Source organism: Salmo salar, chromosome ssa09 (genome assembly GCF_905237065.1).
Source record: "Salmo salar chromosome ssa09, Ssal_v3.1, whole genome shotgun sequence".
NCBI classification, from domain to species: domain Eukaryota; kingdom Metazoa; phylum Chordata; class Actinopteri; order Salmoniformes; family Salmonidae; genus Salmo; species Salmo salar.
In genome coordinates this window covers 73846278-73859199 of record NC_059450.1, presented here as the reverse complement: position 1 = coordinate 73859199, position 12922 = coordinate 73846278, and the positions used below count along the sequence as shown (strand labels likewise).

At 46.1% G+C, this 12922-nt stretch overlaps 1 protein-coding gene across 1 annotated transcript in view; it reads left to right on the top strand.

Moving 5' to 3' along the window:
• trpc7b (transient receptor potential cation channel, subfamily C, member 7b) overlaps positions 1-12922 on the top strand; it is a 66695-nt gene that overhangs the window by 33169 nt on the left and 20604 nt on the right. Inside the window, exons 6-8 of the mRNA XM_014212395.2 lie at positions 814-1047; positions 2266-2530; positions 10901-11096. Of these exons, the coding sequence (XP_014067870.2) occupies positions 814-1047; positions 2266-2530; positions 10901-11096 (695 nt within the window). The remainder of the gene's footprint in view (positions 1-813; positions 1048-2265; positions 2531-10900; positions 11097-12922) is intronic.

Genomic DNA, 12922 nt, shown 5'->3' with positions numbered 1-12922 from the left:
TAGAGTGTGGTTTTGCTGTGATCTGATAAGGGTGTCAGTGGGCTGACTGTGAACGCTCTAAGAGACTCTGGGTTGAGGTCAGTGATAAAGTAGTCTACAGTACTACTGCCAAGAGATGAGCTATAGGTGTACCTACCATAGGAGTCTCATCAAAGCCTACGTACATACCCAGCGTTCGACAGAGCTGCAGGAGTTGTGACCCGTTTTTGTTGGTTATGTTGTCGCTGTTGTGTCTAGGGGGGCATATGGGGGAGGGAATGCTGTCACCTCCAGGTAGATGTTTGTCCCCCTGTGTGCTGAGGGTGTCAGGTTCTTGTCCAGTTCTGGCATTTAGGTCACCACAAACTAGTACATGTCTCTGGGCCTGGAACATGTTGATCTCCCCCTCTAGGATGGAGAAGCTGTCATCGTTAAAGTATGGGGATTCTATTGGGGGGATAAAGGTAGCAGACATGGGGACATTTTTCTCTGTTAAGAACATGTCCTTATTAATTTCCAGACGCATGTAAAATGTTCCTGTTTTGACTAATTTAATAGAGTGGGTTAGGTCTGCTCTATACCAAATTAGCATACCTCCTGAGTCTCTTCCCTGTTTCACACCTGGTAGTTTGGTGGGTGGGACTACCAGCTCTCTGTAACCTAGAGGGCAACCAGTGGGTCCGTCTCATCTATACCAAGTTTCTTATCGGTTTCTCTCTCTCTCTAAGTAAGTAAGTATTTCACGGTAAGGTCTACACTTGTTGTATTCGGCGCATGTGACAAATAAAGTTTGATCTCTATCTCTCTGTCTTTCTCTATCTCTCTGTCTCTCAGGTATGATCTGGTCGGAGGTCAAGGAGATCTGGGTGGACGGTCCTAGAGAGTATGTGAATCACCTGTGGAACGTGTTAGACTTCGGCATGTTGTCTATCTTCGTAGCATCGTTCACCGCTCGGCTCATGGCCTTCCTCAAGGCCTCCAAGGCCCAGCTGTACGTAGACCAGTTTGTGACCAACGAAGACATCCGCAACGCGTCCCTACCTACTGAGGTTGCCTACTACACCTATGGTGCGTGGAAATATACAGTTGGCATTCTCATTTTCTACCCTTCTACGAGTGTCTACATTAGCCACTGTGGACTAGTACCCATCCCAGTACGCTGCTCAAGCCCCCTAATCATTGCCGTCATCTTGTGGTGTGGGGTTGTTATGACAACGACTGTTTAAGGTAAGCTGCTACGCAGTCTGCATACACACGCATATGCCAGCCTCCCAACTGTTTACACACAAACACTTTGAAACAGCCAACAGACAATGACGCACTCAGTCACACGCCCCGATCTCTGGTAGCTGTCTGTGTGCGTATGTGTTTATCTCTCCTGGTGGTTTTGAAATTAGGAAGTCTTTTTCAAAGAATAAAAACAAAATGATTATGAGTAAACAAAGTCTTCATATTGAACCACTCCGGCGCTGTAAGTTGTCCAATATTCCCTTAAGACTTCCCTCTCCCGTATCTTCAAACAACTCCTAATGGGAGGATGTAGCTCAGCAGTGCTTCATTCATGTCCTTTCATTTGTCCTTTTCTCTTTTACCCTGTGTTTCTATCTTCTGTCACCCGCTCTCACTTTCTCTCTACTTCTTCCCCATCCCTCTCTCTCATGTTTCCTCCCTCCTGTTCATCTCTCTGTTTCGCATTCGTATTTTGCTCTCTCTCTTCTCTCACTCTCATTTTCTCTCTCCCTCCCCTTTCTCTCTCTCTAATGTATATCTCTCTCTCCCTGTCCCTCTAATCCCTGCATCTCCATCCATGTTTCTCTCTCCCTTACCCCTTCTCCTTTCACCTACCTTGAAATTACATTCACTTTCAACTCTCACTCTCCCAACAACATCTCATAGTTTTGCTTAGACATGATGTATTATGAATAAAGGTTTATGTTTGACGCATTAATTCCACGTGTTTACAGGGTTAATTCTGCATGGTAACAGGGTTAAAACAGAAACGGCTCAAAGTTGAACAGTTTAAGGATTACTTCCGAGGGGTTACGGTTAGGGCTATGGTTTGGGGATGGCTTAAAACAAAGTCATAAAAATGACTCGCAATCACCATCAGGTATCATCAGTATTCTCAGTATTCTCTCCGTGTGCCAGAGCTCTGTGAACTGCCGTAGCGCCGTGGTCTGAGCAGCACTCTTCGGCTCCGAGGATCACGAGTTCGCACGTCCAAAATCAAAGTCTGTTTCTAGTGATCAGGCTCCTCTCTTCCTTCCCCTCCCCTCCCTCTTTCAGCCAGGAACAAGTGGCGTCCGTCAGACCCCCAGATCATCTCAGAGGGTCTGTATGCCATCGCTGTGGTGTTGAGTTTCTCCCGCATCGCCTACATCCTGCCGGCCAACGAGAGCTTCGGCCCGCTCCAGATCTCCCTGGGCCGGACGGTGAAGGACATCTTCAAGTTCATGGTCATCTTCATCATGGTGTTTGTGGCGTTCATGATCGGCATGTTCAACCTCTACTCCCACTACCTGGGAGCCAAGTACAACCCTGCCTTCACCACGTGAGTGGGACCACACACACACACACACACGCGCATCTTCAACCTCTACTCCTACTACCTGGGAGAAGTACAACCCTAGCTTCTCCACTTCACACTCACATACTGTGTAGAGAGATAGAAACTCAGCCTTACTTTCTTTCTATCAAAGCTCTCTTCTGAAACGACAGATGTAAGACGCGTCTGGCTACATCTCTGTCCAGTTTATTAGTAGACATCCGCCATGATGTTTTCTGGAATCGTGCCGGTCCTTTCACATCAGGGATGACAGGCAAAATTGGGACTCATTCAATGTCCGTCTGTTGTTTTTAGTAACGTTGCTTTGGGATATCAATAACCTTTATCCTGAGGCAGGCTCATTTAGGAACCATTTGTCATGGTTTATCTTAGAGAGAGAAGGCACACACATTCAGACACTGTCAGTCTTCTTCCCTCCTCTCCTCTCCTCCTCTCCTATCTCCTCTCCTGTGTCATATGACTCAGACTGAAAGTTTCCACGCAATCATCTTTTAGTCACTTTGATAATGGGTTTTGAGTCCAGCCTGCCAGTCAGTGATAAGAGAATTATCTAATAAAGGTAAATGAATCAATAAACCATGATGAATTATTGGTCATACAGCATGTGTAATGAATAATCAATGTAATGATCAATGTAGGGATCGATTAGTCTGATTAGTTCCGGAAAGTCCAGGAACCACTGGAGAGGGAAAGAAATGTGTGTATGCAATTAGTATAGAGAGCTACAGAAGCAGATGGTCAAGGGAGTAAAACTTCAAAGAGTTCCTAACCTTGAAGGAAATGAACAGGCTGAGCCAGAATGTGATAAACAGTGTGAGAAGTTTATGGGGGTTGCAGGTCACCAACAGATTGTGTGTAAATGCATGTGCGTAAGTAAGCAAGAACTATATAATGACTGTTTTGTTATCCTGACGGCAGAACGTTCTCATGAATAAAGCTACAGAAACCTTTTGCAGAAAGCTGAGTCCTTGCCTAATTATTTTAACCCATTGTCTTACAAACCTTGGGCATTAGTCAAGGCGAATTGATTATTGATTATTATCATCAAGATATAAAATGCCTTTAACAATCAGTCAGTCGGTCGGTCGGTCGGTCAGTCGGTCAGTCTGTTTTAAGTTGTGAGTTAGAGAACCGTGGCGTGTAGGATGGGTTCTGCTTGGCTGATCACAAAGAACTGCCAGTCTGCTGAGGTGGTACTGGTATAATTTTCTAAGGCCGACTCATCACTTCTACTCCCTCGCAGCGGATACGCAGCGTCAGGGCTGTATTTTGGACTCTAAGGCCCGATTAGTATCGTCTAAGTGTTGTTGATGTGTTTCTACCTGAACACGAGTTAGATCAGTCTGCACTAAGAAAGACTTTACCTTGAAACATAGTTGGGACTTGTTTCTGATGTCAGTTTTGAGGATATTTTCCCACAAATATTTTTCCCTCTTGAATTGCTAGTGTGAGCTGTTATGAGTCAACTCTTCCATTGAAAAGTTGTTACTCATGCCACAAGGGGTCAGTATGACTGCAGTTCTGACAGTAACTGTTGAGTTTGTCTATATCTGAAGGTGTCAACATACATTCCATCACTCCTTTCTATGTTGCTGTATGACTAATGTGTGTGTGTGTGTGTGTGTGTGTGTGTGTGTGTGTGTGTGTGTGTGTGTGTGTGTGTGTGTGTGTGTGTGTGTGTGTGTGTGTGTGTGTGTGTGTGTGTGTGTGTGTGTGTGTGTGTGTGTGTGTGTGTGTGCGTGTGTCTGTTATTGCTCTGTGTGATTAAGTATAGTTGACAGGGCAGGTTTTGATGGAGGATGGTAGAGAGGGCTGGGCTGATGGCTCTGGTGGTGATGGAGGCAGGTGTCAGTGATAATGATACCCCAGATGAAGGCACACTGAGTGGGTTCCAGGGAGAGGGTGAACGAGGGTCTCTGGAGGATGGCTTGAGGGTTCAGACTGCTAAGGTGCAGCTGGAGAAAGTTTAATCAAAAGGCCCTTATGGCTATTATGTCTTGCCTTCAGAAGCAAACTGACTCACTGATTCACTCACACAAGCACACACACTTTTTCAGTCTCACTCTCGCAAACACACACGGTAGGTTATCAGGATTGTTCACTAGGCACCTCTGGAGAAGCAGTAGGCCTGTCTCTGTGTTCTAGTCAGCCATGCATGACAAATGCTCCACAGACCGATGAAGGCTAGAGGAGGAAAGTAGGAATGAGTATGGAGTGGAGAGATGGGATAGAAAGACTAGAGGGAGAAGAAGAGCAGCAGAGGTGGATTTTTGGCTGGCTCAGTGAGGGAAACTGGCCAGAGCCACCGACACTGGAGGAGAGGTGAGAGAGAGGAAATTAAAGAGGGAGAGGAAGAAAGAGAGAGACATACAGATGCTGTATCCTAATTTGACTGAGTTTCTCGAAGCAGGAAAATAATCCTTCAGCAATAAGAAATGTGAATAATTTGTTGATTAGAATTAATCAACATCTGTGGGACAAATACATTTTTTAAGTGAAAATTACAAACTTTAGAAGCTTTTTTAAACCTTGAATACACTACAAGTTTGCATGTCATGCAATAACAGGATGATCAAATTAAGATACGCATCTGTGCACAGACATGGAGAAAAATATGAATGAGAGAGAGGGCAAAACCAAGAAACAGTGAGATATTATCATGTTTTGTGATGGAGTGAGAGAGGCAGTGTGGAGAGATAAAGAGATGAGAATGATATAGAGAGAGGGAGTTAGAGGGAGCCGTAAATAGGGCTGGTGGTATGGAATCCAGTTTAGTGCAGGCCAGAAATCAAATCAAATCAGATCACATTTTATTGGTCACATACACATATTTAGCAGATGTTATTGTGGGTGTAGCGAAATGCTTGTGTTCCTAGCTCCGACAGTGCAGTAATATCTAACAAGTCACAACAATACAGACAAATCAAAAAAATAAAATAAATACGTCAAGCTAAGGCTATATACACATAAAATGAGAGAGAGAAGGAAAAAAGGAGAGAGGGACTGAGATGTTGAGAGATGGCAGGGAGAGTTTGAGAGTGATATAGAGGTTGAGAGATGGCAGGGAGAGTTTGAGAGTGATATAGGGGGGGGGTGGGGGAGAGGGAGGGGGGTTGGGAGAGAGGGAGGGAGGGGGTTGGGAGAGAGGGGGGTTGGGAGAGAGAGAAAGGGGGGTGGGAGAGAGAGGGGAAGCGATGGGGGGTTGGGAGAGAGAGAAAGGGGGGGTGGGAGAGAGGGGAAGAGATAGAGGGGAGGAGAGGGAGAGAGGGGAAGAGATAGGGGTTGGGAGAGAGAGAAAGGGGGGGGTGGGAGAGAGAGGGGAAGAGATAGGGGGTTGGGAGAGAGAGAAAGGGGGGTGGGAGAGAGAGGGGAAGAGATAGGGGTTGGGAGAGAGAGAAAGGGGGGTGGGAGAGAGAGGGGAAGAGATAGGGGGTTGGGAGAGAGAGAAAGGGGGGTGGGAGAGAGAGGGGAAGAGATAGGGGGTTGGGAGAGAGAGAAAGGGGGGTGGGAGAGAGAGGGGAAGAGATAGGGGGTTGGGAGAGAGAGAAAGGGGGGTGGGAGAGAGAGGGGAAGAGATAGGGGGTTGGGAGAGAGAGAAAGGGGGGGTGGGAGAGAGAGGGGAAGAGATAGGGGGTTGGGAGAGAGAGAAAGGGGGGTGGGAGAGAGAGGGGAAGAGATAGGGGTTGGGAGAGAGAGAAAGGGGGGGTGGGAGAGAGAGGGGAAGAGATAGGGGGTTGGGAGAGAGAGAAAGGGGGTTGGGAGAGAGAGAAAGGGGGGTGGGAGAGAGAGGGGAAGAGATAGGGGGTTGGGAGACAGGGGGTTGGGAGAGAGAGAAAGGGGGGTGGGAGAGAGAGGGGAAGAGGGGGTTGGGAGAGAGAGAAGGGGGTGGGAGAGAGAGGGGAAGAGATAGGGGGTTGGGAGAGAGAGAAAGGGGGGTGGGAGAGAGGGGAAGAGATAGAGGGGAGGAGAGGGAGAGAGGGGAAGAGATAGGGGTTGGGAGAGAGAGAAAGGGGGGGTGGGAGAGAGAGGGGAAGAGATAGGGGGTTGGGAGAGAGAGAAAGGGGGGTGGGAGAGAGAGGGGAAGAGATAGGGGTTGGGAGAGAGAGAAAGGGGGGGTGGGAGAGAGAGGGGAAGAGATAGGGGGTTGGGAGAGAGAGAAAGGGGGGTGGGAGAGAGAGGGGAAGAGATAGGGGGTTGGGAGAGAGAGAAAGGGGGGTGGGAGAGAGAGGGGAAGAGATAGGGGGTTCGGATAGAGAGAAAGGGGGGTGGGAGAGAGAGGGGAAGAGATAGGGGTTGGGAGAGAGAGAAAGGGGGGGTGGGAGAGAGAGGGGAAGAGATAGGGGGTTGGGAGAGAGAGAAAGGGGGGGTGGGAGAGAGAGGGGAAGAGATAGGGGTTGGGAGAGAGAGAAAGGGGGGGTGGGAGAGAGAGGGGAAGAGATAGGGGGTTGGGAGAGAGAGAAAGGGGGTTGGGAGAGAGAGAAAGGGGGGTGGGAGAGAGAGGGGAAGAGATAGGGGGTTGGGAGAGAGAGAAAGGGGGGTGGGAGAGAGAGGGGAAGAGGGGGTTGGGAGAGAGAGAAGGGGGGTGGGAGAGAGAGGGGAAGAGATAGGGGGTTGGGAGAGAGAGAAAGGGGGGTGGGAGAGAGAGGGGAAGAGATAGGGGTTGGGAGAGAGAGAAAGGGGGGGGTGGGAGAGAGAGGGGAAGAGATAGGGGGTTGGGAGAGAGAGAAAGGGGGGTGGGAGAGAGAGGGGAAGAGATAGGGGTTGGGAGAGAGAGAAAGGGGGTTGGGAGAGAGAGAAAGGGGGGTGGGAGAGAGAGGGGAAGAGATAGGGGGTTGGGAGAGAGAGAAAGGGGGGTGGGAGAGAGAGGGGAAGAGATAGGGGTTGGGAGACAGGGGGGTTGGGAGAGAGAGAAAGGGGGGTGGGAGAGAGAGGGGAAGAGGGGGTTGGGAGAGAGAGAAGGGGGGTGGGAGAGAGAGGGGAAGAGAGGGGGTTGGGAGAGAGAGGGGAGGAGAGGGTGAGAGAGGGGAAGAGATAGGGGTTGGGAGAGAGAGAAAGGGGGGGTGGGAGAGAGAGGGGAAGAGATAGGGGGTTGGGAGAGAGAGAAAGGGGGGTGGGAGAGAGAGGGGAAGAGATAGGGGGTTGGGAGAGAGAGAAAGGGGGGTGGGAGAGAGAGGGGAAGAGATAGGGGGTTGGGAGAGAGAGAAAGGGGGGTGGGAGAGAGAGGGGAAGAGATAGGGGTTGGGAGAGAGAGAAAGGGGGTTGGGAGAGAGAGAAAGGGGGTGGGAGAGAGAGGGGAAGAGATAGGGGGTTGGGAGACAGGGGGGTTGGGAGAGAGAGAAAGGGGGGTGGGAGAGAGAGGGGAAGAGGGGGTTGGGAGAGAGAGAAGGGGGGTGGGAGAGAGAGGGGAAGAGAGGGGGTTGGGAGAGAGAGGGGAGGAGAGGGTGAGAGAGGGGAAGAGATAGGGGGTTGGGAGAGAGAGAAAGGGGGGTGGGAGAGAGAGGGGAAGAGAGAGGGGGTTGGGAGAGAGAGAAAGGGGGGTGGGAGAGAGAGGGGAAGAGAGAGGGGGTTGGGAGAGAGAGGAGAGGAGAGGGAAAGAGAGAGAGAGCGTGGCACGGAAGAAAGGTAGCGAGAAAGAGAAAAGTAAAGATGGAAAAGAAAGGTAGATAAAGAGAAACAGAGACCTACTGTGTGTTCAGGTGAGTCTCCTGATGGAGCAGAGGAGCAGGGTTTGGACTGCACACACGGTAGAGGTGAGTCACCACACCAGTGTGTGTTCTTTTGTGTGTGTATGTGTGTGACAGCTCGCAGCCTGATAGCCTGTCCTAGGGTGGTTGGAGAACAGGGAGAGAAGACACTACAAGCCAGTTATTGGTGTCTTGTATTCCTCCCTCCCTCTCTCCTCCCTTCTGTCAGTGAGGTGTTCTCCTGAGGGTTAAGGACTGCTGTGTCTCTGAAGGCACCTGCTGTGACCAGCCAATAGGGAACTAGACAGAAGTGTTTAATGATGGATGCCCACCCGGTGCCCACATCTACTGAACTGCTCTCTGTGTGAATAGGAAGCGTAGCGGGAGGCGGAGACTGACCGAATTGTTCACAGTGGGTGAGGAGAGGTTAGACTGTGAAATCATCAAGAGAGACGATTACTGTATATATCTGCAGACGAGTTGGGATGTCAGTGTATGTGTCATAAACTTCTATTGTCAATCCATTTCTATCCATTTCCCTGCCTAATAATATGTCAGTCCATTTCTATCCATTCCCCTGCCAAGTAATATGTCAGTGCATTTCTATATATTTCCCTGCCAAATAATGTCAGTCCATTTCTATCCATTTCCCTGCCAAATAATATGTCAATCCATTTCTATCCATTTCCCTGCCAAATAATATGTCAGTCCATTTCTATCCATTTCCCTGCCTAATAATATGTCAGTCCATTTCTATCCATTTCCCTGCCTAATAATATATCAGTCCATTTCTATCAATTTCCCTGCCTAATAATACTGTATGTCAGTCCATTTCTATCCATTTCCCTGCCAAGTAATATGTCAGTCCATTTCTATCCATTTCCCTGCCTAATAATATGTCAATCCATTTCTATCCATTTCCCTGCCAAGTAATATGTCAGTCCATTTCTATCCATTTCCCTGCCTAATAATATGTCAGTCCATTTCTATCCCTTTCCCTGCCTAATAATAATATGTCAGTCCATTTCTATCCATTTCCCTGCCCAATAATACTGTATGTCAGTCCATTTCTATCCATTTCCCTGCCTAATAATATGTCAGTCCATTTCTATCCATTGCCCTGCCTAATAATATGTCAGTCCATTTCTATCCCTTTCCCTGCCTAATAATGTCAGTCCATTTCTATCCATTTCCCTGCCAATAATATGCCAGTCCATTTCTATCCATTTCCCTGCCTAATAATATGTCAGTCCATTTTTACATAGTGTTGTGTGTATTGACAAGGACATTAGTGATGGGTTGAGTATCACGCCTTCGTAAGGACGTTTGTCATTGTAACGATCGTCCAAAGGATTAGACCAAGGTGCAGCGTGGTGAGTGTTCATCTTTATTTTAAATCGGAACACTTAAACAAAATAATAAACAAATAAAAACGACCGTCACGTCTTGCAGGCTAAATACGAGCAGTACAAAATCAAGATCCCACAAACACAGGTGGAAAAAGGCTGCCTAAGTATGGCTTCCAATCAGAGACAATGATAGACACCTGCATCTGATTGGAAACCATACCCGGCCAAAACATAGAAACAAAAACATAGAATGCCCACCCCACACCCTGACCTAACCACATAGAGAAACAAACCCTCTCTCTCAGGTCAGGGCGTGACAGTCATGTGACCCCTGGGTCAGAGGACAGGGATCAATGCATGGACTGTCATACGGTGATATGAATTCTGTTCCACATGAGAACACTGTCCTTCTAGAGAGATAATGTCCTGTACGTACTGGGTCCTGCAGTATACTGAGATGATACGGGACATATTGCTATCTGATGAGAGATGTTTGGCTTGACGTTTAGTTTTATAACTACAGAGTTATTGCATATCATGGGACTAGAGAACACACAAACAGCAAGAGCGCGAGAGAGAGAGAGAGGTCTTTGAAGTTAAGAAGTGTTTTCCTGTCTTCTCGGAAAGATGAGAAGTTCACTCTGAGGAGATACCATTAAACTTCACTGCCGAGGGTGTGTGGTTTTGTGTGTGCTCTCAGCTCTGAAAGTGGAAAGGACACACACAGGCTTTCTGTCATCATTTCTCCTCCCTTCCCCCCCTTCCTCCAGCTCTGCCACTGATTGAATATGTATTTACAGAACTGAGGCCAAATGTCTGTGTTCTTTAGGCTCAGTGTTTGTTTTGCTTATTCAAAAGCCCCTCAGCCAGAAAGTTAGCGAAAGCACTGTGGCTAAAAGCAGGACTGGATTATACTGGACTGGGCTGGACTGGACTCAGCTTCAATTCTGAGCTTATACATTGCAGCAAAATCCTCTTAGTGATCTGTTCCAAAATGTGACAGTAGAATTGGCCTTCATTGAGCTGTCCTGGTGGGGGATAATGTCCTGGTGGGGGGATAATGTCCTGGTGGGGGGATCATGTCCTGGTGGGGGGGTAATGTCCTGGTGGGGGGATCATGTCCTGGTGGAGGGATGATGTGTTGGAACTGGACATGACTCAACAGCTATTTCATCAGTGCCAGCTCATAAACTCTATAAATTATACCATAGTGTGGTTTAAAGACTCACCTGGAGTGTCTGTCTGTCTGTCTGTCTGTCTGTCTGTCTGTCTGTCTGTCTGTCTGTCTGTCTGTCTGTCTGTCTGTGCGCTTCCTTCCCCAGGGTGGAGGAGAGCTTTAAGACCCTGTTCTGGTCCATCTTCGGTCTGTCGGAGGTGATCTCTGTGGTCCTGAAGTATGACCATAAGTTCATAGAGAACATTGGTTATGTGCTGTACGGGGTCTATAATGTCACCATGGTGGTGGTTCTACTCAACATGCTCATCGCTATGATCAACAGCTCCTACCAGGAGATAGAGGTCAGTCCTATTAATAACTCATTCATATAGAGGTCAGTCCTATTAATAACTCATTCATATAGAGGTCAGTCCTATTAATAACTCATTCATATAGAGGTCAGTCCTATTAATAACTCATTCATATAGAGGTCAGTCCTATTAATAACTCATTCATAAAGAGGGCAGTCCTATTAATAACTCATTCATATAGAGGTCAGTCCTATTAATAACTCATTCATATAGAGGTCAGTCCTATTAATAACTCATTCATATAGAGGTCAGTCCTATTAATAACTCATTCATATAGAGGTCAGTCCTATTAATGACTCATTCATATAGAGGTCAGTCCTATTAATGACTCATTCATATAGAGGTCAGTCCTATTAATAACTAATTCATATAGAGGTCAGTCCTATTAATAACCCATTCATATAGAGGTCAGTCCTATTAATAACTCATTCATATAGAGGTCAGTCCTATTAATAACTCATTCATATAGAGGTCAGTCCTATTAATGACTCATTCATATAGAGGTCAGTCCTATTAATAACTCATTCATATAGAGGTCAGTCCTATTAATAACTCATTCATATAGAGGTCAGTCCTATTAATAACCCATTCATATAGAGGTCAGTCCTATTAATAACTCATTCATATAGAGGTCAGTCCTATTAATAACCCATTCATATAGAGGACAGTCTTATTAATAACTCATTCAAATAGAGGTCAGTCCTATTAATAACTCATTCATATAACGGTCAGTCTTATTAATAGCTCATTCATATAGAGTTCAGTCCTATTAATAACTCATTCATATAAAGGTCAGTCCTATTAATAACTCATTCATATAAAGGTCAGTCCTATTAATATCTCATTCATATAGAGGTCAGTCAGTCCTATTAATAACCCATTCATATAGAGGTCAGTCCTATTAATAACCCATTCATTTAGAGGTCAGTCCTATTAATAACCCATTCATTTAGAGGTCCGTCCTATTAATAACTCATTCATATAGAGGTCAGTCCTATTAATAACCCATTCATATAGAGGTCAGTCCTATTAATAACCCATTCATATAGAGGTCAGTCTTATTAATAACTCAGTCATATAGAGGTCCGTCCTATTAATAACCCATTCATATAGAGGCCAGTCCTATTAATAACTCATTCATATAAAGGCCAGTCCTATTAATAACCCATTCACATAGAGGTCAGTCCTATTAATAACTCATTCATATAAAGGTCAGTCCTATTAATAACCCATTCATATAGAGGTCAGTCCTATTAATAACTCCTTCATAGAGAGGTCAGTCCTATTAATAACCCATTCATATAGACAGTCTTATTAATAGAGGTCAGTCTTATTAATAACTCAGTCATATAGAGGTCCATCCTATTAATAACCCATTCATATAGAGGTCAGTCCTATTAATAACTCATTCACATAGAGGTCAGTCCTATTAATAACTCATTCATATAGAGGTCAGTCCTATTAATAACCCATTCATATAAAGGTCAGTCTTATTAATAGCTCATTCATATAGAGTTCAGTCCTATTAATAACTCATTCATATAAAGGTCAGTCCTATTAATAACTCATTCATATAAAGGTCAGTCCTATTAATATCTCATTCATATAGAGGTCAGTCAGTCATATTAATAACCCATTCATATAGAGGTCAGTCCTATTAATAACCCATTCATTGAGAGGTCAGTCCTATTAATAACCCATTCATTTAGAGGTCCGTCCTATTAATAACTCATTCATATAGAGGTCAGTCCTATTAACAACCCATTCATATAGAGGTCAGTCCTATTAATAACCCATTCATATAGAGGTCAGTCTTA